At 38.1% G+C, this 26,599-nt stretch overlaps 1 protein-coding gene across 3 annotated transcripts in view; it reads left to right on the top strand.

Annotated features, from left to right (window-relative positions):
• PREX2 (phosphatidylinositol-3,4,5-trisphosphate dependent Rac exchange factor 2) overlaps positions 1-6,077 on the top strand; it is a 291,844-nt gene extending 285,767 nt beyond the window's left edge. For all 3 annotated transcript variants that reach the window (XR_006336296.1, XM_043879148.1, XM_043879147.1), the window contains one exon: positions 532-6,077. Coding sequence is in view for 2 of the 3 variants with exons in the window: in XM_043879148.1 (XP_043735083.1) it covers positions 532-577 (46 nt within the window). In the remaining variant the exon portion in view is untranslated. The remainder of the gene's footprint in view (positions 1-531) is intronic.
• The last annotated feature ends 20,522 nt before the right edge of the window (positions 6,078-26,599 follow it).

A 26,599-nucleotide genomic window follows, 5' to 3' on the forward strand; every position in this document is an offset into this window, starting at 1 on the left:
GTTCCGTAGGAAACACCAGCTCCTTGTGCCTTGAGAGTCAGGCCTCAGGACTGTGTCTCATCAGCCTAGCCTTGAGCAACTGCCAGCACCAGCAGGATGGTACAAGTGAGGCAGAGATCTAGAACTTGGAAAGTTAGGAATGACTTAAGAGAGAGATGCTATGTTGCTGCAAGATAATCGTAATAGATATGATGCTAAATGCCTCCTAGATTTCAGAGCATCACTTTTGCTACCAGCAAGGTGAGCAACCCAGATTGACACTCTGGAGCAGAAGCAGCTGGTGTAAAAATGGGCGCATTGCCTAGTCAGTGGGCATGTAGATGTGCAAAGAGACGTGGGTGTTTTGTGATAACAGAACCAAAATTTTAGAGTTTGCTAACGCGCATGCAATTTTTAGTGAAATACGTGATAGGATCTTGACTGACTCCCAAACCAAGAAGTTCTTGTCAATGTATTTGTCATAGCAATGAAAACATCTCAAGTGATGTCAATGTGCTGGGTCATTGTCACACCTTCTCATGCCTTTTCTAGGCTGTACAAGCTATGTGAGCCGCCTCCCCCGGTTGGAGAGGAATGAGGAGCATCTTCAAGGAACCAGACAAGCAGAAGCTTCTGAACACTGGATGAGACAAAGAACGTGCTGGCTAAACATCCTCCACTCAACATAGAGAAATGGACTTTTTTCTCTAACTCTTTCATCATGATGTAAATAACTAATGTTCAGCTTGTACTTAGATGTTTGTGCTGGAAATGGATAGATGTCCATTCAAACAACTCGGCTTCACAAACTGATCTCTCTCTGTGTTAACATGAATTATTCATCCTGGAGATTATATGAAAAAAGATCCGAGATGAAACATTAACCATTGTGCCTCCTTTCCCATCTTTTGAAATTACTATGTTGCATTTGCTTTTTATCTTCTCCAAACGGAGCATGTAATTATGGATATTTCCATTTGAAGAAGTCTGTCCTTGGAGAAACCTGGCCACACTTTCCAGGTGATCACACAGAAATGTGACAGACGGCAGTGACTGGGCTTCATAGGTTTTCGGTCTCCTGCTTGCATCTGAGAAAGTCATTTGTGGGTGAAAGGTGAGGAGCATCCTTTACTCTTTTTCAGTAAGAGAAAGAGTATTTCTCAGTAGAGGAGAAGAATGCTGACTGAGGCCTCCAGCAGCATCTTCCTCCAGCTGCTTTCAGGGACGCTTTCTGCTTGTGGAGTGTTCCAGCGACCCAGTGCTGTCCTTGATCTCCGAAATGAACATGGCTTCCTTGGATAATGAGTCCTGAAGCTGGGACGTAGGTGTCCAGGGGTGGGGAGAAGCAGGGGTTGGGAAGGATTGGGAGGACGACTAGGGTGAAGCAGGGGAAAATAAACCATTAAAAAACTCAACCTTTAAATTTGAAAGATACCCAAAACTCTTATTCAGGCTTTCGTATGAGATGTCAGACTCTTAGAGAATACACCATACTGAGTGTGTTTCTATCAAGGTAGTATATGTATAAGATGAGAAAATAAAGCTTTATTTGTTGAAATTTCAAAGGACTGTTAGAGACCTTGATAATTTATGAAAGTACAAAGTATATTCTATTTTTGTTCTAAAGTTTACATAATGTTTATCTGTCTCCATTGATAAAATATTAATAACATTTCCTTAGCATAGTGAAAACCGTAATGTTGATTTTAAATCTATAATTTTCAAAACAGTTAAATGCCTGTGCTGTGATTGTGATACTTATGTGGATTTAGATTAATTTCCTATATGAAATGCTTTCCATAACTAAAGTAGTTACACACCATTACTAAATTTTAATTTATGAAATTTGATAATAGTTTTCAAACTCATTAAAAAGCCTTCATCACTAGCAGTTGTGTATTCAATAACAGAAACACTGTTATGTGTGTTTGAGGTCTTCATGTCCTGGTCAAGGTAATAAATGTTATTTCGCATAGAAGTACTGAAGACTTTCATGATAAGTACATATTTATAACGAAAAATAAACCAACATCAGAGTTTTCAGACAAAAAAGTTGAACACTTTGAATTTAATGAAGATATAACCTTAATATAAATATTTACATTAAATACGTTCTTAATTTTCAGGGCTTTAACACTTTTGATACTATTGCCAGTAATTCTGAAGGTCCATGAAATTAGTAAACTGTGATGTTCCTGTTACTGACAATTTGATTACATTTAACATGGGAATAATGAGTGAGCAAAACTGATTAACTAGCAAGTACTTTTCATGTTGTCATTACTGTTCTCTGATCACCACCCTGAAAGCCGTATTCCTTGTTAAAGGTATGAAGAGGCCACTTAAACATTTCAGTCATACTTTGTATTTCATAGGAGAAATTATCTGCTATTGTAGTATTTATAAATTAGCATACTTTAAGATTGAACCTCTATATAATAGAATGTACTTAATACTATTTTAAGGGTTAAACATGGTGTAAGTGTACCATCTATCAATGCTTGGCACTTAATAAAAGCTCAAAAGTTAGTGATGACATGTTGCCATCAATCACTGTGATTTTTTTATTGTAATGAAAACTGTAGCTAAAACCTAAGTAATTTCTCTGTGCCAAGCAATACCTCCAGGTCCTTTGCCGTAGTTTCTTGTTATTGCTTCATTAATCCTCATAATGATGCTTTGAGGTGATATTCTTAGCGTCACCCCTGTTTTATGGTTGAGGAACTGAAGCAAAGAATGGTTCAGTGACTTGCCCAGGATCACATGGCCAATAAGTGGTAGAACCAGGATCTGAGCCTAGGAAGTCTGCCTTCTTAATACATTGTGTTACTTTCCCTTATTAATATAGGAAATGTTATAATACTGCCAGTTATTTGTTAGTAAAGTTGGAGTTCTGTGTGGTGTGGGCCATTACATTATATGTGTTATATTGAGAAAAAAGTGAATGAAAACATATAAAGTGCCTCTAAATATATAAAAATCACAGGATATGCTAGACATTTTGCCATTCTGGATAGACATTATGAAGTAACCTAATGCTATTGCAATCTGAAAAGACATGATCTATTCTTCATAATTAAAGAAAATAGTTTTAGATATGTTTTAAAAGTGTTGCATAGTACATTATATAAAATCTGACTGATTCCAAAACAGTGGTGACAGCGAAAAATCGTGTGATTGAATGAATAAGGACAACTCTTCAACACCACGATGTACCCCTGCGTGACAGTGGACATTCGATTGACCTTGAGCTTTTATGCAAGCTCGGGCATGTTCAGGGTGGTATGACCATAGATTGGCCTTGATATGACCATAGACTGGCCTTGAGTTTTTAGAATGGGTTTATCTAAATGCTCACATACTCTTCTGCAGCCAGTGTACCTTTAAACGTTACAAAAGCCTGCTAACAGTTCTTCCAGGTTTTCCCAACTTTGCAGATAAGTGTGGACCTCTGCCTGTCTCCACCTAAAATGGGAGGTCACGCCTAGAAATTTTGGTTCTTAATATGGGACTGATTCATTAATACTTGTTTTTTTTTCCATAAATACTTGTTAACTAGTAAATCGTGGTCAAGAAATCTGAAACCTTCCATTGTACCTTACAAAGTTTTCTTACTAAATATTAAAAATTAATATTAAAGGTATGAGTAATTTGAGGAGACTAGAATTTTACACCTATTTCCATTACATTTAATGAAAAAGAATGGAAGACAGAAAGAACAAAGGAAATAAAGAGGGATGGGGAAGGGAGGGAGGGAGGAAGGAAAGAACTTTTGTACTGGTTTTACTTATACTGGATATATAATGTTGAATTTAGAATCTAAGCTTTATTTTATGAACCAGTATCCCCATCTTAGGAGTCTCATACTATTTTCTGTCTTTTCAAATCACATTCTTCTAGTGATTTAGATTCCCTGTGCGTTCAACGGCCACTCTTCTTGCAGCAACAATGTTCAATTTATTGAAGTTAGATTAATTTCTCATGATATTATAACATATGACATTGTAATGATATTGGTTCTGACTCTATTAATTTAAATTTTGTGATGAATTCAGAACAGCATGATACTGACCTTGGCACTAACTGTAAAAGCCAAGAAAATGAATGGGTAAAAAAATCCTGAGTGGCATATTAAGTCATTTAGGAAAACAAACTATTTTCTACTCTTTGGACACATTCTACCAGCAAAACTAATTTTACTGACTTGGAAGCATTCCTTTGAGTTACTGTATGTATTTGAAAATAATAAATTTGTAATTAAAACACTACTCTTTCATTAGTTCATATAGTTCCTATGTAGCATGGTTCAGTGTAGAATAGAAGGCATATTTTTATTCACCTATGTATTCAGTAAAACATAAAGTTGAAATTTAAAATGACTAATCTTAAGTCATTTTCATTTACCTTTTACTTTAAAGGTAATTTTTAGATTTTCTTCACTAGCTGAATTTACAAATAGTGAAACTAACCTTTAGCATGTGATTAAATTGCTTCTGAATTTTAAAATTTATGTTTAATTTTTAAAGGCTTTTTTAAGTGAATTATCATACAAAATGATAGTTCAGTTATGATCCCAACATTAGTAGCAGTTATTTCATTAACAGGTGTATATATTAATCGATTTGCTGAATGAATTGTCAGTTGTCCTATGTAAGTATGAAGACAAAAATTTTGGAAATGGTTTAGGACAATCTGAACCTTGATTAAGAAAAATATTCTGTATTTTATAAAGCTTTCCACATTTAGAGATGAGCCTCAGAAAAGTTTCATTCTTTATGAAGCAGACAAGTTGGGATAAGCTTCCGGCAGGTGTCTGGACCAAGGGTGGGCTCAGGCTGATCCCTTTTACATACAGTGGCCACAACCTTTGAAGGTGCTGTGATTCCATAGTCGTTATTATGGTTAGTCTTTTGTTTTCGAAAAATAAGTTTTGCTTTTAACAGTAATCTCAGCGTTCATATTGCCAAGTTGTGCTTGACCTCCTTCACTCAGGATAGTTTGCTTCTCATTGAGAAGACATTTCTGAAGTCTACTAGGTTTACTAAGAGATAAATATATATTTTATATACATATATTAATATTTATAATGTTTTGTTTTTATGATAATACATTATAAGAATGACTTAGATTCTTCTGTCTTATTTAGTATGAAGGTATGAAATATGAAGTGGTTTGGTATATTGAATATGTGTCTAAATATGCCGTAAGTGTCCCTGGTAGGCCATCTTTTGATCACTGGCACTAGTCTGCTACTTAGTCTGGAGTCTATTGATCTGGCTTTGCCATCAGAGGTAGTTGATTAAGAACAAAATTATTGAATTCTTAAATGATAGTTCTAGTAGAAATAGAAAGCTTTGGACAGCTCATTTGGGGTCAAATTACAGAATAAATATTATCCACTCATGTGTCATTCAACAAACGTGTTTGAGAATTCACTTTGTCAAAGGCACAGTTGGTGGGCTGCCTTTATGCGTTGCATGTATTTGGTTCAAAAATCTTCTCAGTGTCTCCTCCGCGTTAATCTCCTTTGTGTCTTTTTCCTGTAGTGATGTTATTTGTAATGCAAACTTACTCTAATACCATGTAGATACCTATATTGTATGATTTCAAGAATACTAAGTTGATAAAATGCTCTAGAAAGCATACATTTAAACTTAAGTATCTAATCCCTCAAACAAATTTACTAGAGTTTCAGACGAATATATATTTTTGTAACTGCCAGGTAAATGAGTAGAACATAGCTTTTTTGTTTAAAAATATTTTTATAAGTATGCATTTACACAGTATTCATTATTTTAAACATTAAAATATCAAGTGGGTTCTATAAATAGTGATTCTTTTGAATATATCCATATTTAACATTGTATAACACCCAAATTTTAATGACAAATGTCATATGAATGTTATTATAGTAGTGTGTTTTTCCCTTTGTAAAATATACATGTAACATAGTTTGAATCTCTCAGTATTTTGTGCATGGATAAAATAATCAAGTGTATCATGTATTTTATATCATTTATTTTTGTCTGCATAAAAGACTAGAGTAGTAACATTGTATCATGTGTCAAAAAATAATAAAGTGAAATGTAGTATGACCATTTCAGTTTCTATCCATTTAATCAATTCTTGTTATGTTTTCACCTGTTTAAAATATGCATGAAACAGAGCTTTTCATCGTTTAAGAATTCACAAGCTCAATAGACGAAACTTTGATAAACATATGAAACAAATCTACAAATATTAACTAAAGTGAGTTGCAGAGATAGTAACTGCTAGGAAAAGAAGCTAAATAGGGGCAGGAAAGCTTCATGGAAAGAGACTGTGTGTTCCTTGAATTAACGAGCCAGTCTATCAAGGTTTATTCAGTACCTGTTGTGGATAAGCCCTTACCATGGTTGCTGAGGGTGTTATAAATGCATATAATTCCCAGACTCTACAGTTAAAGAACTTGGTAATATAAATGATTATCATAGTGCACAAACTAAAATGGTAATTACCAAAAAAAGGCACTACACATTAATACAAAATGAGGGGTAGGACAATGAGAAATATGTACTGTAGAAATACAAGTAATTTAGATTCAACCCAACATCTCTTTATTGGGGATCTAGAAATTTCTTAACAGGTTCTGAGCTAAGCTGGATAATTAGTCCTTAGAAACATATATGGCTATTGCTCATGTGGAGTTTACAGTTCTAGAAGGGGAAGGCTAACCAGAAAACACAAAAACAATGAAAGTTGGCCAGGTCAGTGTTCAGAATGTGTAAGATTAAGCAACAGAAGAAGTGGACGCAGCCTTGTAACAAGAATAGCTTGTACTGAGATGCAAATGTGCCAGATATTTTGGTAAGATGGTGAGTAAATTAGTTTGGATAGAGGATGAAGACTTGTGAATATGATAACTAATAATGCTGAACATTTTACCTGAGCTTTTGGCTGTTAATATAAATGATTTTGGGGCTTCCCTGGTAGCACAGATGGTAAAGAATCTGCCTGCAATGTGGGAGACCTTGGTTCGATACCTGAGTTGAGAAGATCCCCTGGAGAAGGAAAAGACTACCCACTCCAGTATTTTAGCCTGGAGAATTCTGTGTCACAAAGAGTCAGACATGACAGAGCAACATTCACAAATAATGATTTGAATGAATTATCTATTTAGATGCTTGCATATTTTTATTGAGCTTGTTGCTTTTTATTATTAAATTATAAATTTCTTTATATACAAAAAAAAAAAATTTACGGATGTGATTAGAGAGAGATATGGATTGAAAAGAAGGTTGAATCTGGATGGTATAGGTGTCTCAGTGCCAGGCTAAGAAGTCTGGACATTTTACAGGGAAGAAAATTGAGACATCTAGTTAATAACAATAATAAAAAATTATGAAATCCCAGTGAGGAGTTTGAAAAACTTGTATGCTGTTGACTATATACACCACCTCAGAAAAGTGGAAGGAAATAATCATTGGAGGAAACAAAAATCAATAACTACATTTTACCTTTTGGAGACTGCTGTTATATTGAGATTGCAAGTTTAATACAGTAATAAGAAAAACTGGAATGAACAAATAGAGGTTATTTGTTTTAGAGCAGCAGTCCAGACACTGGTGTTCCAGAGTCGCTATTAGGTTGCTGTTAGACACACATACAAAATGTATTTTGTGGTCAAAATTGATTTTAAGAAACACAGACTCAAACAGATTTTCTTTATCATAGACTTCTCTGACCTTTTAATATACTTATAAAAATCACAACTTCGGAAGAGAGAGGTGATGTGTTTCACAACTTACTAGAAGAGAGGACGTGTTTCATAGAAGATTTGCTATTTTCTTGGAATTCAGTGGGGCACAAAGTGGGAAAACTGTTCTAAAAACTTCATGATAACATAAAGGGGAAAAAAAGGTAAACAAGAGATGGGGCAGCCAGTTATTACTGGTTTGGTGGGGGTGGGGAGGAAAGCTTTAAGGCTTAAAGGAAGAACTACTGACAAATTTTTTTTTTGTTATCTATTTTTGTTTTATTTTTTACTAATATAGTTAACTTGCAATGTTGTGTCAATTTCTGGTGTATAGCAAAGGACATTGACATAAATGAACAATAACAGTGGATTAGAATTAAAATCAGGCTGTGATATTGTCACCATTCATCCATGTTCAGAACGATAGGGGCTTGGAAGAGCATATTCCATTCAAATGCAGATATATCCTTTCTGATCATTTCAGCTTATAATGTGATGAGATGTTAGAATAGAGGATATTTTAGTGACTCAAATACTGATGGCACCAGTTTGCCATGTTTTCTGGACTAAATTTTTAATTCTCCATGGCCATGTCCAGGGTGCTTAAATTAGATGACATAAAGGTTAAAGACTAATTTTCTTTTCACAAAAAGTATTTTAAAATTTAGGTACATGAATTAAGGTATATTGGAAGTGGTCAAACAGGAGATGGCAAGAGTGAACATTGACATTTTAGGAATCAGATGACCTTTATATCTAGTACTGTGGGCAAGAATCCCTTAGAAGAAATGGAGTAGCCCCCACAGTCAACAAAAGAGTCTGAAATGCAATACTTGGATGCAATCTCAAAAATGACAGAATGATTTCAGTTCGATTCCAAGGCAAACCATTCAATATCAGAGTAATCCAAGTCTATGCCCCAAATACTAATGCTGAAGAAACTGAAGTTGAATGGTTCTATGAAGACCTACAAGAACTAAACCTTCTAGAACTACACCTTCTAGAACTAAAACCCAAAAAAGATAGCCTTTTCATCATAGGGGACTGGAATACAAAAGTAGAAAGTCAAGAGATACTTGGAGTAACAGGCAAATTTGGCCTTGGAGTAAAAACAAAACAGGTCAAAGGCTAACAGTTTTGCCAAGAGGACACACTGCTCATAGCAAACACCCACTTCCAATAACACAAGAGAAGACTCTACACATGGGCATCACCACCAAAATCAGATTGATTATATTCTTTGCAGCCAAAGATGGAGAGGCTCTATACAGTCAGCAAAAACAAGACCAGGAGCTGACTGTGGCTCAGATCATGAACTCCTTACTGCCAAATTCAGACTTATATTGAAGAAAGTAGGGAAAACCATTAGACCATTCAGATATGACCTAAATCAAATCCTTTACGATTATACAGTGGAAGTGACAAATAGATTCCAGGGATTAGATCTGATAGACAGAGTGCCTGAAGAACTGTGGACGGAGCTTCACGACATTGTACAGGAGGCAGTGATCAAGACCATCCCCAAGGAAAGAAATGCAAAAGGAAAAATGGTTGTCTGAGGAGGCCTTACAAATAGCTGAGGAAAGAAGAGAAGCAAAAGGCAAAGGAGAAAAGGAAAGATATTCCCATTTGAATGCAGAGTTCTAAAGACTAGCAAGGAGAGATAAGAAAGCCTTCCTCAGTGATCAATGTAAAGAAATAGAGCAAAACAATAGAATGGGAAAGACTAGAGATCTCTTCAAGAAAATTAGATATACCAAGGGAACATTTCATGCAAAGATGAGCACAATGAAGGACAGAAATGGTATGGACCTAACAGAAGCAGAAGATATTAAGAATACACAGAAGACTATACCAAAAATAGCTTCATGACCCAGATAACCAGGATGGTGTGATCACTCACCTAAAGCCAGACATCCTGGAATGTGAAGTCAAGTGTGCCTTAGGAAGCATCACTATGAACAAAGCTAGTGGAGGTGATGGAATTCCAGTTGAGCTATTTCAAATCCTAAAAGATGATGCTGTGAAAGTGCTGCACACAATATGCCAGCAAATTTGGAAAACTCAGCAGTGGCCACAGGACTGGAAAAGGTCAGTTTTCATTCAGTCTTGACTGAGCAACTGAACTGAACTGACTGATTTTAAAATGTTAAGTGTGGGGTTTTCTAGACTGACATTGGTCTGCCATTTGAACATGATCTGAAGTGTTGCTGTTCAGTTGCTAAGTCGTGTCTGACTCTTTGTGACCCCATGAACTATAGCATGCTAGGCTTCCTTGTCCTTCACTATCTCCCAGAGTTTGCTCAAATTCATGCCCACTGAGTTGATGATGCCATCCAGCCATCTCATCCTCTGTCATCCCCTTTTCCTCCTGCCCTCACTCTTTCCCAGCATCAGGGTCTTTTCCAGTGAGTCAGCTCTTCAGATCAGGTGGCCAAAGTAGATGGAGCTTCAGCATCAGCATCAATCCTTCCAGTGAATATTCAGTGTTGATTTCCTTTGCAGTAATACAAATATCTCACAGATTTTTTGAAGCCGTGTCTTGAAAATATGAACCCTCAGGTCATCTCCGATATTCCTTGGGATCAGGAATTTTTCATTTAGTTCAAGTGCACACACAAGAAAAATTTCAGTATAAGACTGTCTAGAAATTCAACAAGTCACAGAGCTCCTTGACTCTCTACCCTTGACTCACTATCTCGCTTTTACGTAGGAGAGATCTGTGAACTCCTTGTCAGAAAAATGATGAGATATATTATTCCAGGGCTATGTGCTGAGAGAAAAAGGCAGTGATCACCACATGATATAGTAGAGTGTTCCGTTTAGGGCACTTTAGTGCCGAAGGATGAAGACAAGTGAGGATATAAATGATGGTGCAAGAATGACTAAGGACATATAGGGACAGATTGCCAGGAAATATTAGGTCTGTTAGAAACCTCTGCCACTCAAACTGCCCTCATGTTGACTCACAGTTAAAATTGTTTATCTCAGAGGTTAGAGGTTAGGACATTACCTAATTTTAGCAATGAGGGATCTGGAAGTTACAACCAGAGAAAATAGACTCAATGATGGTATGAAAAGTCTTTTATTTACAGTCTTAGAAAAACATATTTCAGTTTTCTAAACTATTGGTTGGAAGGATAAGCTTTCTTTCCTACTTTTTTTCTTTTTGTAAAAGAGTCTTTTATTGAATTTATTACAATATTGCTTCTGTTTTATGCTTTGGTATTTTGGCTGCTAGGCCTGTGGGATCTCAGCTCCCCAACCAGAGACTGAACCCACACCCCCTGCACTGGAAGGCAAAGTCTTAACCACCGGACCACTAGGGAAGTCATCCCACTTTTCTCTAATTGAGGTGAAATTTACATAACATGAACTCAACCATTATAAAGTGTAAAATTCACTGGCACTTAGTCCGTCCACCATGTTGTGTGTGCAAACATCACCTCTCTAGTTTCAAAGCATCCAACCATCCAAACAGGCTTTTATTAAGTTAAACTTTTGAGATGGAGCTTCCCAGGTGGCACTAGTGGTAAAGAACCCACCTGCCAATGCACAAGAGATGTGAGTTTGATCCCTAGGTCAGGAAGATCCCCTGGAGAAGGGCATGACAACCCACTCCAGTATTCTTGCCTAGAGAATCCCATGGACAGATAAACCTGGCCAGCTGTAGCTGATAGGATCACAAAGAGTCAGACAGGACTGAAGCAACTTAGCATGCACACAGACTTTTGAGATAATTGTCTATTTATATTTTTGACAAAGTTTCAAAAGCAATCCAATGGAGAAAGGATAGCTTTTTCATCAAATGGTTCTAAGGCATTTGGACACCAATAGGTATAAAAATGATCTTTGAACTCAATGTTATGCCTAATATGAAAATTAACTCAAAATGGATCATAGACCTAAGTGTAAAACAGGCAATGATAAAACTTTTATGAAAAAATATAAAATCTTTGTGATCTAGAGCTAGATAGAGTTCTTAGATTTGACACAAGAAAGCATGATCTATAAAAAGAAAAATTGATAAATTAGACCTTATCAAAATTTAAAACTTCTTCTATTTTAAAACCTATGTGAGGATGGTAAAAAGACAAGTTGCAGACTGGGAGGAAATAGTTACAAACCACGTATTTGACAAATTACTAGTGTCTAAGGATATGTAAAGAACTCTGAAAAAAGTCAGTTGCAAAAGATTTCATACTGTATGATTCCATTTATATAGCTTTCTTGAAATGGCAAATTTAAAGAAATAGAAAACAGATTAGAACGAAGGAAGTATGTTGTGTGGCTATACAAGGGTGACAAGAATGATTATTTTGACAGTATTAATGTTGACATTCTGGTTATGAAGCTCTACTATACTTATGCAAGACCATGACTTTTCAGGGAAACTGGGTAAAGGGCATACTAGCTCTGTCTGAATTATTTCTTACAACTGCATGTGAATCTACAACAATATCCATAAAAATTTCAATTAAAAATATACAATAAGTTTTAAACACTTCTCACAATGGTAGTTTTAAAGGTAGTTGTATTGGTAAGGAACATATATTCCTGAAAATGAAATCACATTTTGAGATGTGGCTAAGAAGCATTATGCTTTCCTTCTTTATCTTTCCTCCTCCTAGAATTCATTCATTCAGTTTTTCATTCGTTTATTCATTCATTGAGAGAGTCAGCTGCACAAATTGAGCACCCACTATCTGAAAACTTGGTATCGGAATTGAGTAGCGTGCTGCCTTCAGGGCCCCTTGAGGAGCTCATATTTTAGAGGTATGGCACGCCTGGGTACTGTGGACAGTACAGTACTCTTGATTCAAGGGCCGCTCCGGCAGTTAATAGCTGTGTGACCCTGGGCAAGTTACTTATTTGATTCTCAAAATTCTCTGAGCTGTAAAACTATAATAATAGTGCCCCTTAGTTCGCAGAACTGTAGCCTGTATTGAATGAGATACTGTAGGTAAATATCTAGCACTAAACCTGGTACCTAGAAACACTCTATAGTGTTCATTAGATAACAGAATATTAAATGTTACTGTGAAGTAGAGCAAAGTTAAGGAGAAAGATCTACTCTCCAAATATTCAGACAGATGGCTTATTTGAGAAATAGGAAGATAGAATTGGAGGGGATAACTGTCATTTGAAAGATGGTATGCCATGTAAAGGAGTTCGCAGTTTATCTTGTGGGTGGTGGTGAACCTTTGGAAGTGTTGAAGCAGGACAGCAAATGATCAAAATTGCTACATTCATAGCAGTGCAGTTAGAAGGCTGTTATAATAAACAAAATCGAGTTTCTCAGAGTGGAATTCTCAGACCAAGTTTGTCAGAATTTCCTGAAGGATTATGCTTTCAAATTGTGGTGCTGGAGAAGACTCTCCTGGACAGCAAGATTTAACCAGTCAGTCCTAAAGAAAATCCTGAACATTCATCAGAAGGACTGATGCTGAAGCTGAAGCTCCAATACTTTGGCCACCTGATTTGAAGAGCTGACTCATTGGATAAGACCCTGAGGCTGGGAAAGATTGAGGGCAGGAGGAGAATGGAGTGGCAGAGGATGAGATGTTTTAGTGGCATCACCAACTCAATGGACATGAGCTTGAGCAAACTCCAGGAGACAGTGAAGGACAGGAAAGCCTGGCATGCTGCACTTTATGGGGTCACAAAGATTTGGACATTGCTTAGTGACTGAACAAGAACAAAGCTTAGGGATTTCATTTTAGTAAGCTTTCCAGGCAATTCTCTTTGCACATTGGGGTTTGAGAATCACGGGTTTAAAGGAAAGTGATGGAATTCATAACAAAAGAGTATCACAGAGAATAGAGAAGAAAATGTGTTTTGAGAAATATGTAGGAGGTATATTAGCAACATGTGCTAATTCATAGGATATGGGAAAGTAAATTAAAAGAAGGAGTCAAGGACACCTCTAAAGGTTTTAACTTGGACAGTTGGCCCCCATAACAAAGGAAGGCAGGATGAGTTGCAGATGTGAAAGAAAATAAAATATAGTTGGCCCTTCAACTATATATCCACAGGTTCCACATTCACAGATTCAATCAACTAAGGATCCACATTATTCTTTAAAAATTCCAAGAAGTTTCAAAAAGTGAAACTTGAATTTGCTGCATGTCAGCACCTCCTTGGAACACATTTACATTGCATTTACAACTATTTACATAACATTTGCATTTTATTAGGTATGATAATTAGCCTAGAGATGATTTAAAGTATACAGAAGGATGTGTATAAGTTATATGCAAATACCATGCTATTTTATTTGAGAGACTTGAGCATCCTGGATTTTGGTATGTGTAAGTCTTGGAACCAATCTCCCATCAATACTGAGAGACAATGGTATATGCATTTTGCAGCATGTTGAATTTGAGGACTTCCAGATGGAGACAGCCAATTGTCCAAATAAAGCAATCTGTCTAGATTTTAAGTAAGAGATGGGGACTGAGAAATCTAGGAAATAATAAGGAATAATAAGGCCACCCATAAGAACCCATGGAGTTAGAAGGTGAGGATAAAATTCTGGGACACTAAAATTTAAGCAAAAGAAAAGATGCTGTGAGTGCAATCCTGAGGAAATATTTTAAGTGACTGAGAGAACATTCAAGAAATAGACTGGTTTCCACATAACGTTGATCAGAGTTACCTGTGCTATATAGTAGGTCCTCCTTGGCTATCCGTTTTAAATATAGCAGTGTATACATGTTGATCTCAAACTCACGTTATGTGGCAGCCTGGATAAGAGTGGAGTTTGGGGAAGAATGGATACATGTATATTAGTATGGCTGAGGTGTTCTGCTGTGCATATGAAACCATCACAATATTCTTAATTGGCTATACTCAAATATAAAATAAAAAGTTTAACAAAAAAAGAAATAGAGTGGTCATGGAGGTCAGAAAGGTAGAGGGAATTAACAAATTCATAATTGTAAGTAGATTAGGAAGTGAAAAAGAACATTTAAAATCCTTAATTTTAAAAAATTTTTTTTGTTTCTATATGCTTTTTGTAATACCAAAAACATTTTTTCAAAAAGAATTATGGCAGTTAATCTCACCAAAGTACCTATTACCAGCACCTTTGTAAATATATTATATAGATTATACAATACCAGTATCTGTATTAGCCCAATTCTCTCAGTATGAGTCAATTCAGTTCAGTTGCTCAGTCACATCCAACTCTTTTTGACCCCATGGAGCGCAGCACACCAGTCTTCCCTGTCCATCATCAACTCCTGGAGCTTACTCAAACTCATGTCCATTGAGTCAGTGATGCCATCGAACCTTCTCATACTCTGTCGTCCCCTTCTCCTCTCGCCTTCAGTCTTTCCCAGCATCAAGGTCTTTACCAATGAGGCAGTTCTTCACATCAGGTGGCCAAAGTATTGCACTTTCAGCTTCAACATCAGTCCTTCCAATGAATATTCAGGACTGATTTCCTTTAGGATGAACTGATTGGATCTCCTTGCAGTCCAAGGGACTCTCAAGAGTCTCCTCCAACACCACAGTTCAAAAGCATCAATACTTCGGTACTCAGCTTTCTTTATAGTCCAACTCTCACATCCATACATGACCACTGGAAAAACGATAGCTTTGACTAGATGGACCTTTGTCAGCAAAGTAATGTCTCTGCTTTTTAATATGTTGTCTAGGTTTGTCATAGCTTTTCTTCCAAGGAGTAAGTGTCTTTTAATTTCATGGCTGCAGTCACCATCTGCAGTGATTTTGGAGCCCAAGAAAATAAAGTCTCTCAGTATTTCCAATGTTCTCACATAAATTTGCCATGAAGTGATGGGACCAGATGCCATGATCTTAGTTTTCTGAATGTTGAGTTTTAAGCCAACTTTTTCACTCTCCTCTTTCATGTTCATCGAGTGGCTCTTTAGTTCTTCACTTTCTGCCATAAGGGTGGTGTCATCTGCATATTTGAGGTTACTGATATTTCTCCTGGCAATCTTGATTCCAGCTTGTGATTCATCCAGCCATCATGATGTACTCTGCATATAAGTTAAATAAGCAGGGTGACAATATACAGCCCTGACGTACTCCTTTCCCAATTTGGAAACAGTCTGTTGTTCCATGTCCAGTTCTAACTGTTGTTCCTTGACCTGCATACAGATTTTTCAGGAGGCAAGTAAGGTAGTCTGCTATTCCCATCTCTTTAAGAATTTTTCAGTTTGCTGTGATCCACACAGTTAAAGGCTTTGGCATAGTCAATAAAAGAGAATTAGATGTTTTTCTGAAATTCTCTTGCTTTTTTGATGATCCAACAGATGTTAGCAATTTGATCTCTGGTTCCTCTGCCTTTTCTAAATCCAGCTTGAACATCTGAAAGTTCACAGTTCATGTACTGTTGAAGCCTGGCTTGGAGAATTTTGAGCATTACTTTGCTAGCATGTGAGATGAGTGCAGTTGTGTGGTAGTTTGAACATTGTTTGGCATTGCCTTTCTTTGGGATTGGAATGAAAACTGACCTTTTCCAGCCCTGTGGCCACTTCCAAATTTGCTGGCATACTGAGCACAGAACTTTCACAGCATCATCTTTTAGAATTTGAAATAGCTCAACTGGAATTCCATCACCTCCACTAGCTTTGTTCATAGTGATGCTTCCTAAGGCCCACTTGACTTCACATTTCAGGATGTCTGGCTCTAGGTGAGTGAACACACCATTGTGATTATCTGGGTCATGAAGATCTTTTTTGCATGGTTTTTCTGTGTATTCTTGCCACCTCTTCTTAAGATCTTCTGCTTCTATTAGGTCCATACCATTTCTGTCCTTTTTTGTGCCCATCTTTGCATGAAATGTTCCCTTGGTATCTCTAATTTTTTTTAAGAGATCTCTAGTCTTTCCCATTCTATTGTTTTCCTCTATTTCTTTACATTGATCACTGAGGAAGGCTTTCTTATCTCTCCTTGCTATTCTTTGGAACTCTACATTCAGATGGGAATATCTTTCCTTTTCTCCTTTGCCTTTTGCTTCTCTTCTTTCCTCAGCTATTTGTAAGGCCTCCTCAGACAACCATTTTTCCTTTTTGCATTTCTTTTCCTTGGGGATGGTCTTGATCACTGCCTCATGTACAATGTCATGAACCTCCATCCGTAGTTCTTTAGGAACTCTATCAGATCTAATTCCTTGAATCTATTTCTCACTTTGATTTAGGTCAATACCTGAATTGTCTAGTGGTTTTCCCTATTTTCTTCAATATAAGTCTGAATTTGGCAGTAAGGAGTTCATGATCTGAGCCACAGTCAGCTCCCGGTCTTGCTTTTGCTGACTGTGTAGAGCTTCTCCATCTTTGGCTGCAAAGTATATAGTCAATCTGATTTCGGTATTGACCATCTGGTGATGTCCATGTGTAGAGTCTTCTCTTGTGTTGTTGGAAAATGGTGTTTGCTATGACCAATGCATTCTCTTGGCAAAACTCTGTTAGCCTTTGACCTGCTTTGTTTTGTACTCCAAGGCCAAATTTTCCTGTTACTCCAGGTATCTCTTGACTTCCTCCTTTAAGTAATAGAAACCAAAGTTTGAGTGACTTTAACAACAAAAACAAAACATCGGAAGGATACAATGAAGTTGTTGAATGCTGTAGGCTAGTCTCTAGGGGAGGACCAGCCCTGGGATTAAAATGATGTCATCAGAAATTTCTCTTTGTCTCTTGACTTTGCTTTCCTTTGCTTCTGCTCCTTTCTGGGGTCAGCTTTCCCTTGTGCTACACTTTGTCACTCAGTTGTGTCTGACTCTTTGTGACCCCATAGAATGTAGCCCCACCAGGCTCCTCTGTCCACGTAATTCTCCAGGCAAGAATACTGGAGTGGGTTGCTATTTCTTTATCCAGGGGAATATTCCCAACCCAGGGATGGAACCCCGGTCTCCCACATTGCAGGCAGATTCTTTATTGTCTGAGCCACCAGGGAAGCCCCAGCTCTCCTTTAGTGATAACGAATTGGCCACCAGCAACACCAAGTTTATATTTCACACAGCTTACCACCTGCAGTTGAAGAGAACTCCCCTAAAGTCGCTGCAAAATACCTGCACTGTTTTTGATAGTGTAGGCTGAGTCATATGACTTCCCTTAAACCAGTCACTAGAGCCAAGCAGATTGCTGTACTCTCATGGGCAAGACCAGAATTAATTACACTGTCTATCTCAAATAATAATGAAGGCTGTCAGGAGATCCCCTAAAGAATATTAGGGTGACGTTACCACAAGCAGAAATGGATTCTGGGCAAGCGTTAACAACAAATGGCTATGAGAATAATACTAGAGTGGTCATGTGCTAGTCTTATTGTTGTTCAAACACTAAGTTGTGTCTGACTCTTTGCAACACCACAGACTGTAGCACACAAGTCTCCTCTGTCCTCCAGTATCTCCCCAAATTTGCTCAAACTCATTTCATTGTGTCAGTGATGCTCTCTAACCATCTCATCCTCTGCAGACCCCTTCTTCTTTTGCCCTCAATCTTTCCCAGCATTACAGTCTTTTCCAGTGAGTCAGCTCTTTGCATCAGGTGGCCAAAGTATTAGAACTTCAGCTTCAGCATCAGTCCTTCCAATGAATATTCAGGGTGATTTCCTTTAGGAATGACTGTGCCAATCTTTATGTGCTTTATCTTGCAGTGACAAATCTATCAGTGTATTTCCTCTTCTGTGAATTTCCTGATCTTTTAAAACTAGGACAGGAAAGTAGTTATCTTTACAAGAGATACTTGGTCTAGAAGTCAGATTACGATAGGTTATATATTGAGCAGAAAAGGAAAACAAAGCAGCAATAGATCATTTTTCTTATCAAGTTGGTAGAAAGGAAAGGAGCTATAGTTTGAAAAGGAAGGAGTATAAAGATTTTGGGTTTTGTTTTTGTTTTAGATTGTAGGCAGAGTATCAGTGAAGATTTATTTTTCTATTAAGAATGAAAATGCTAGATTTTTTTCATGTAGCTTTTCATGATAAGGGAATATAACTATCCATGTATTGGATTTGTTTTATTTGGCTTTGTTCTCTGGGTTCTATTATTTAACTGTAAGTCTCTAATGAGATGTTAACCTTGGAAGAGACCATGTTTTGTGGAAAAATGGGTTTAGGAGTCCCAGTGCATATTTTGTAAGCTAGTTATCTAAACAGAGCTTCATATTTTATATCAGATGTCGTCCAAGAATTGAAAAGTTATCAGTATGGCTATCTAAAGAATTTAGTTGCATTCTGAAACACTAATATTTAACTTGCACACATTATTGTCCATAGAATGAAAGCATTCTTAAAAAAACAAGACAAATGATGGTCTTTGGCACACAGTTTTGAATTCAGATCTAAACAATGGATGGAATGTGATTCTGAACTTACACCCTGACCATTCTTTCCTTACTTTGGGGATAAAATTGTCAGAGGTAAAAAAGCTAGATGATTGTTCCCAGGAGAGTGTTCACTGGATAAGTTAATGATAAATATCACTGGTCTTAAACTAGAACTTTAAAACTGAAATCCAGAAAGAAATATGTCTTGTGGCACTCTGAGTAAAAGAAGATGATGAAGCGCCATCATACAATGTTTTCACATCTGACATTATAAATCATGAAGACGTGTAAGAGGCATTGCCTATAGCTTTTCTCAAGTTTCTGGGGTACATTTCAAGCATCTTTTGGAGTGATGTCCAGTAGTGAAGTCCACTGTCACTTTATTCCTCAACCAGAAGAGAAAAGGAAAAGGACTGTGATTAAGTTTCATTTTTCCTAGAACTGTTTCATCAAAGTCTATGACATTAGCTAAACAAAGTTCTCAGATGCCTGAGCCCTGGGCGACAGACTACAAGTGATGCCAAATTCATCTTTAGAGAGTAGGCAGAGTGAAAAGTTATCTGAAATATCTTATATTAATATTGATATTGACATTAGTTAAGGGAATGGCTGAGAAAAATCAGAGAAAACTTCAAAAGTGGAAGCTTGATTGCAACTTCTGCCAGTGCTGATGGGAGTAATCTCATTTGAAAAGTTAAAGTTGAATCACATCTCCATTTCCAATATCAGAATTATTATCATGTTAACTACAGAGATAGTAGAAAATGACATTCCAGAAAAGAAGGGTTTGATATCCATAAGGTGATGTATTTTCTATAAACAAGGCAGTGCTAATTCTATGATTGGCAGGATGTGTGTATAGTTATGACTGATTCTAGATGTTGTTCAGCAGAAACCAGCACAACATTGTAAAGCAATTATCCTCCAATTAAAAAAAAAAAAAAAGAAATGTTTCTGATCTTAGCAGAGTGATGGGGATTAGGGGATTGTATTGACCATGTCTTTTATTTTCTGCATTTTGATTTTTTTGTTGTCATTTTTTTTTTTTTTTTTTTTTTTTTTAGTTTTTGGCCAGGCTGGGTCTTCATTGTGGCATCAGGGCTTTCTTTAGTTGGAGCAAGTAGGCTTAGTTGCCCCATGGCCTGTGGGATCCTCGTGCCCCAATCAGGTATTGAACCTGTGTCCTCTGCATTGGACGCCTAACCACTGGACCACCAGAGGAGTCCCCATTCTGATGTTTTGACAGCTTTACTGACCCTGGAGGGTCTGCTCCTCCCAGGGTGACTCAACTCTTTGAGACAGTAAACAACTCACCAGCTCTAGTGCTTTACAAATGCAAACCAACCCAGGCAGAGCCTATATCCCCACCATCTTGTTTATCAGACTCCCAAACTTGAGCCACTCTCCCCTGCTCTAAGCACCTCAGGGTCAGGAACCAGACCCTAGGGGCACCCTTTACTCCAGAGCCTGCTGAAGTTAGCCCAAGCCTACTTTCTCTGCCTCACATGTTTCTTCTCAGAGAAACCACAGTAAAGGCTCTTATTCCCATGTTCCCTCCTCTTTCTTCTTTTACGTCCTGACCAACCCTGGTACCTCCCACTATGGCACGAATGTCCCTCCTCTTGAGAACTGTAACAAACTATCTTTTCAAAGGCAGTCCTCTCCTGATCTGTTGGCCTCATCATCCCTGAATAATAATAAAACCTATTTTTAAACAGGCTCCCCAGGTGGCTCAGTGGTACAGAAACTGCCTGCCAATGCAGGAGATGCAGGAAATTCAGGTTCAATCCTTGGGTTGGGAAGATCCCCTGGAGGAGGAAATAGCAGCCCACTCCAGTATTCTTGCCTGAAAAACCCCACCAACAGAAGAGCCTGGTGGGCTACAGTCCGGGTCCCATAAGAGCTGGACATGACTGAGCGACTGAGCACACATCTTTAAACAGGGATGGGGGTATGCGAGGTGACAGGAGTTAATTTCTTAGAATATGTGGCGAACAGACAGTAGAGCTCTATCAGATGATTCCATTGTCCCCAGTACCATCTGTGACGATCCTGGCGGAGTCTCTCACTTTTAATGGCTTGAAGGCACCTCCTCGGGGGACCCCAAAACTCACCAGCATCATGAGCTGTGCTTTTGTGCTGGTAGGCAGTTACTTTCAGTTAATTTGTTGGTTACTTTGTTAATGACGTGCTCACAGCTTTGGGCTTAGAACTGGATGACTTTTTTTCTAGGAGAACCAGGGGCCATTCTTTTTGAAAATCAAGTAGTGGGTTAATCTACATGTGGGAAATAGGAGTCCAGTGGTGGTTCCTAAGTCTACCTCACCATCAGAATCATTCACAAAACCGTAAGACAAAAATGTACCTTTTCCCAGGCTCCCCATCCAGCTTCACCAAATAATTCTGGTGACACCCATCAGATTGGAAAACTCTAAGAGAATATAGCTTAATCCAGTGCTTTTTAAACTTTCATGTGCATCTACATCCCCTGGAGATCTTGTTAAAACACAGCTTCTGATTCAGTGGGTCTGAGTCAGGACTGAGATTGCATTTCTAGTGAGCGCACATTTTGAGTAGCAAGGACCAGCGCTCATTTTACCCAGGGATCTTGTTTAAAAATAAAGATTCCTAGAACTTCCCTGGAGGTCGAGAGGTTAAGACTCCATGCTTATGATACAAGGCATGTGGATTCAATCCTTGGTCATGGAACTAAGATCCCATATGTCATGCAGTGTGCCCCGCCCCCCCACCCAAAAAAAAAGGGAATACAAAGATTCCTGGGAAGTTGCCTGGAGATTCTGATTCAGGAGTGTGGGCTGCACCTAGGAATCATCTCCAATAATTTTATCATCAGATTATTGTATCATTTAGGATATACCTGCTGAACAAAAAATATCTGAGTGTCATGTAATAGAGATGACAGCCACAATAGAAAGAATTTATTTTTTAAGGTATGTGTTAGCCCCTCTGTGTGCCAGCATGGTTGCAGGCTTTGAGGGTAGCATGATCAATTAAAACAGGAATTCTTACTTCCCATGTGGGGGATGGCAAATGAAAGAGCAAACTTCCCAATAGCTACAATAATTCCACAGAGTGGTAAGTGCTTTGAACATTATGAAGCACTATGGTAAGGAGACCACATCCTAGAGAATTGCTGATGGGCAAGAAAATAGCAAAAACAACAGTGACTGTGATGAAAAGGACAGTTAGCATTTGGGAAGCAGATAATACAAGTCAAGCAGTGCGAACACATTTTCTATGTGTGATTCTGTTTTCTTCCTGCATCCAACGTAGGACAGATCGACTGTTATCTTCATTTAACACCTGACGCAACTGAGGCTTACAGATATTTACTAACTGATCTTTTGAATTTTTATTTTTGTGATAAAATATCCATAATATTAAATTTACCACCTCAACTACTTTTTAAAGGTTTTCTTAAAACATATTACTCTGTTGTTGTTGGGGTTATTGCTCTCCATGGTTGTTTATTTACTTATTTGTTTTTAATTAGAGTATAATTACTTTACAATGTTGTGTTAGTTTTTGGTGTACAACATGAATCAGCTATATGTACACATCTCAACTGTTTTTAAGTATAGAGTTCACACACATTGTTGTGTGACCCGTCTTTGTAATTCTTTTTCACCTTGTAAAACTGGAATTCTGCGCCCCTTCAATGCTAACTCCCCTGTGCCCCCTCCCCTAGTCCCTGGCCACCATCATTCTGTGGTCTGTCTATCAATTTACTACTCCAGGTACTTCGTACAAGCGGAATCGTACAGTATTTGTCTTTGTGTAACTGGCTTATTTCACTTAGCACAATGTCCTCAAGGTGCAGCACGTGATGGGATTTCCTTTGTTTTTAAGGCTGAATCATATTCCACTGTATGTATATGTGGCTGAACCATGATGACTCCCTTTTGTCAGCTCCATCTTGGACCCATAGCCCATCCCCCCCTTCCCTTTCAGCATGACTGAATGTTCCCAGGTGGAGCTAGTTAGTGGTAAAGAACCCACCCTGCCAGTGCAGGAAACACTAGAGATGCGGGTTCAGTCCCTGGGTCAGAAACATCCCCTGAGGTAGGAAATGGTAATCCACTCCAGTATTCTTGCCTGGAGAATCCCATGGACAGAGGAACCTGGTGGGCTACAGTCCATGAGGTCACAAAGAGTCAGACATGACTGAGTGACTAAGCAGGCAAATTCATAGGTTGAAACAATCCTCAGTGTGATGGTATTTGAAGGTGGGGTCTTTGGGGGCTAATTAGATCATAAGGATGGAGCCTTCATGAATGAGATTATTGCCCTTATTAAAGAGGCCCCAGAGAGAGAGGCTCCCTTACCTCTTCTTGTGAGAACACAGCAAGAGGCTGGCCATCGAAGAACCAGGAACTGGGCTTTCACCAGACATCGAATCTGTTGATTCCTTTATCTTGGACTTCTCAGACTCTAGAACGGTGAGAAATAAGTTTCTGTTATTTACAAGCTACCCAGACTTGTAAACATTTTGTGGTATTTTGTTATACCAACTGGAATGGACCAAGACACAGGTTTGCTTGGTTAGAAAGACACAGAGCAAAAGCCTTGTCCATCACTACAACAGGTGCCATATTGTCCCTATTTGTTGGTTCTCTCAGAAAATAGTCTATTTTCTCCAAGTTACTCTAGGAAATAGTCTTCATGCAGGCAGTGTGGAGTAGTGAGGGAAAAAAAAAGCGTAAATACATGTGTGCGTGCGTGCTAAGTCCCTTTAGTCCTGTCTGACTCTGTGCGACCCTATGGACTGTAGCCTACCAGGCTCTTCTGTCCATGAGATTCTCCAGGCAAGAATACTGGAGTGAGTTGCCATGCCCTCCTCCAGAGGATCTTCCTGACCCAGGGATCAAGCCCACATCTCCTACGTATCCTGCATTGGCAGGCGATTCTTTACTACTAGCGCCACCTGGGAAGCCCACATATATATTTACATACTTATGACAAAAACTGTACAGACACTAGCTAATCAGTTACCTTGGCCAACTCAACCTCTTTATTTCAGTATGGATGTATAAATTAAATAAAATGATGTAAAATGCTTAAAATAACTCCTAGCACATAGTAGTATTTAAGACATTGCTACTTTCCTCTGATAGATCCCTTTTCATTTTTCCAAGGCAATTTCATTTCCCCATCAACTTCTGGGAAAGTAAGCCTTCTCCTTACTTATTTGTGTATCAGGAGTGGTTTCTAGGAAATCCAGATTTTAAGTCTTCATAATAAAAACTTTCATCTAAAATCAGCTAGTTACTAGCTTTCTGATTATGAGAAATGTCCAGACTGTCCATTCCCATCTTAGAACTTTGGTGATTCATCATTAATAGATTTTTTCTCTATTCTCTCCACTGTATATTAGCAGAACAGGTAGCAGAAAAAGGAGGTTTCCACCAAACTAAAAATATTTATGGCTATTCATGCTGTTCCTGATCCAAAGGGCTATTCATCTCTCTGGATGCAGCAGATGGAGCAATCACCGCTGACTGATTTGAGGAGAAAGTCTGCTGAGTTGTTCATGAACTTGGCTGGGACTTGAAAGGTGAATATGATTTTGCAAGATGGAGTTAATAAGGAAGAACATACCAGGTTTATGCTAAAATGTTTGGAAAGTATAAATAGCAAGGCTCTGGTAAGGCCATGCAGCATTGACTATTGTTGCTATGTTTTTTTTGCAAAGGACTCTGAATCAATCTTTGCTAATAATGGCACATTGACAACAAAACACGTTAACAGGTTAAACCAAAAAAAGAGCCAGCAGTGAGTGGGGTGGGAAATGGAAACTAGAAAAGCACTGTGAGGGTTATGGAGAAAATATACTGCAGCAGAAATGCCTTTTCAACCTTTGCTAAATGCTTCTACCATAAAAGTTATAGTTCAGTTTAGAAAATGATTTCAGTTCTAGAGTGTAGTTTACAACTCATAAAAGCTTCTCTTTGGAGATTAACATCACTGTGATGTCATCAGCTTGAAAGTGCTTTTTAAAAAAATATCTGGAATCAGAGTGAATATATTCAAATTGTATGAAAGGGAGAAATGCTTTACAAAAAGTGTAATCATTCATACAAATGCATATCACAGTGAGCATTTCTGATACATGAATACCCTAATTTATTGGAAAAATATACACTGAGCTTAAGTAATTCTTCCCAGAAGGTTGGACAGCTTTTTTTTAATTGTAAATATCCCTACTGTGATCATTTGTATTTAATAATATGTCCATCCATCCATCAGATGAGTTAGACCTCTCAGTTGATAATGGTGAAGTTGGTCTTTGATCTTAAGAAGGAGGTATGTGCAGGGGCATAAACACAGGAGACTGACTTCTAGGCTCCTTTCCTCCACTGAGGAGTCACCTTGGGGAAGGCCCTACATGCCTTGGCACCCTGTTTTCTTGTATGTTGATTTGGAGTGTTGGGTCAAATCAAACTTGAGGTCCCTTCCAGTTCTAAAAGTATAAAATGGGAAGATAAGATGAGGAAATGCTTCCTAGAGAAGGTGAAGTTGGAAAATGGATATTGAAGGATTCAGAATGGAAATCAGGCATGTTAGGTTTGCATTCCTGGGCTGCAATCCAATCTACTGTGTCTATAGGTATGAAAGTTAGGGAATGGAGAGCCTTAGAGGCAATAGCAAGGGCTCTTGTCTGTCTAGGACAGGAAGAAAATGTAGCGAACACATTTAGATATGCAGATCAGGACCACACGGTTTATTTATTCAGCAATATTTATTAAGAACTTACTGTGTGCCAGACATAGTAAGATATGATTGAAGGCAAAAGGAGAAAAGGGTGGCAGAGGATGAGATGGTTAGATAGCATCACTGACTCAATGAACATGAATTTGAGCAAATCTTGGGAGCCAGTGAAAGACAGGGAAGCCTGGCTGGCTACAGTCCATGGTGTCACAAAGAGTTGGACACATCTTAGAGGCAGAACATCAACAACAACAACAAATGAGCCAGACAATATCTCAAGCATAAGATTCAATAGTGAGCAAGATGGGCAGGGTTTCTTTAGGGAAATTAATGGTCTGGGGAAGAGAGAGACTTACTTGCTGTGACAGGGAAGCTTACAGCAAGAACATCTTCAAGTCTGGAACTGGACAGTCTTTGAAGGTGTTACACTTAAGCCCAAACCTAACCCACTCCAGTTTTCCTGCCTAGAGAATCCCATGGACAGAGGAACCTGGTGGGCAACAGTCCATGGGTTCCCAAAGAATCAGACACAACTGAGTGACACACACTTTCACTTTTTCACTAGAGGTTGAATTGATATTAGCCATGCACTCTTTGGAAGAGTGTCCCAAGCAGTGAAATACCTGCCTTTCCTGACCCTTTATGACCAAATCCTGTTAACCAAGTTACAGGATACATGTGTCCAATAGCCAATAAAAAAGAGTCACTGGCACTCCAAGCAATTGAAATTGGCAGGCAAAAGAAGTATACTTACCTTCCCTGGTCTAAGAGATACTATGCCAGATAGAGCATAGCATCTCCTCATTAAAAATATATATATATATATATATATATATATATATATATATATATAATTTAT

The sequence above is a fragment of the Cervus elaphus genome, chromosome 21 (genome assembly GCF_910594005.1).
Source record: "Cervus elaphus chromosome 21, mCerEla1.1, whole genome shotgun sequence".
Lineage (NCBI taxonomy): Eukaryota > Metazoa > Chordata > Mammalia > Artiodactyla > Cervidae > Cervus > Cervus elaphus.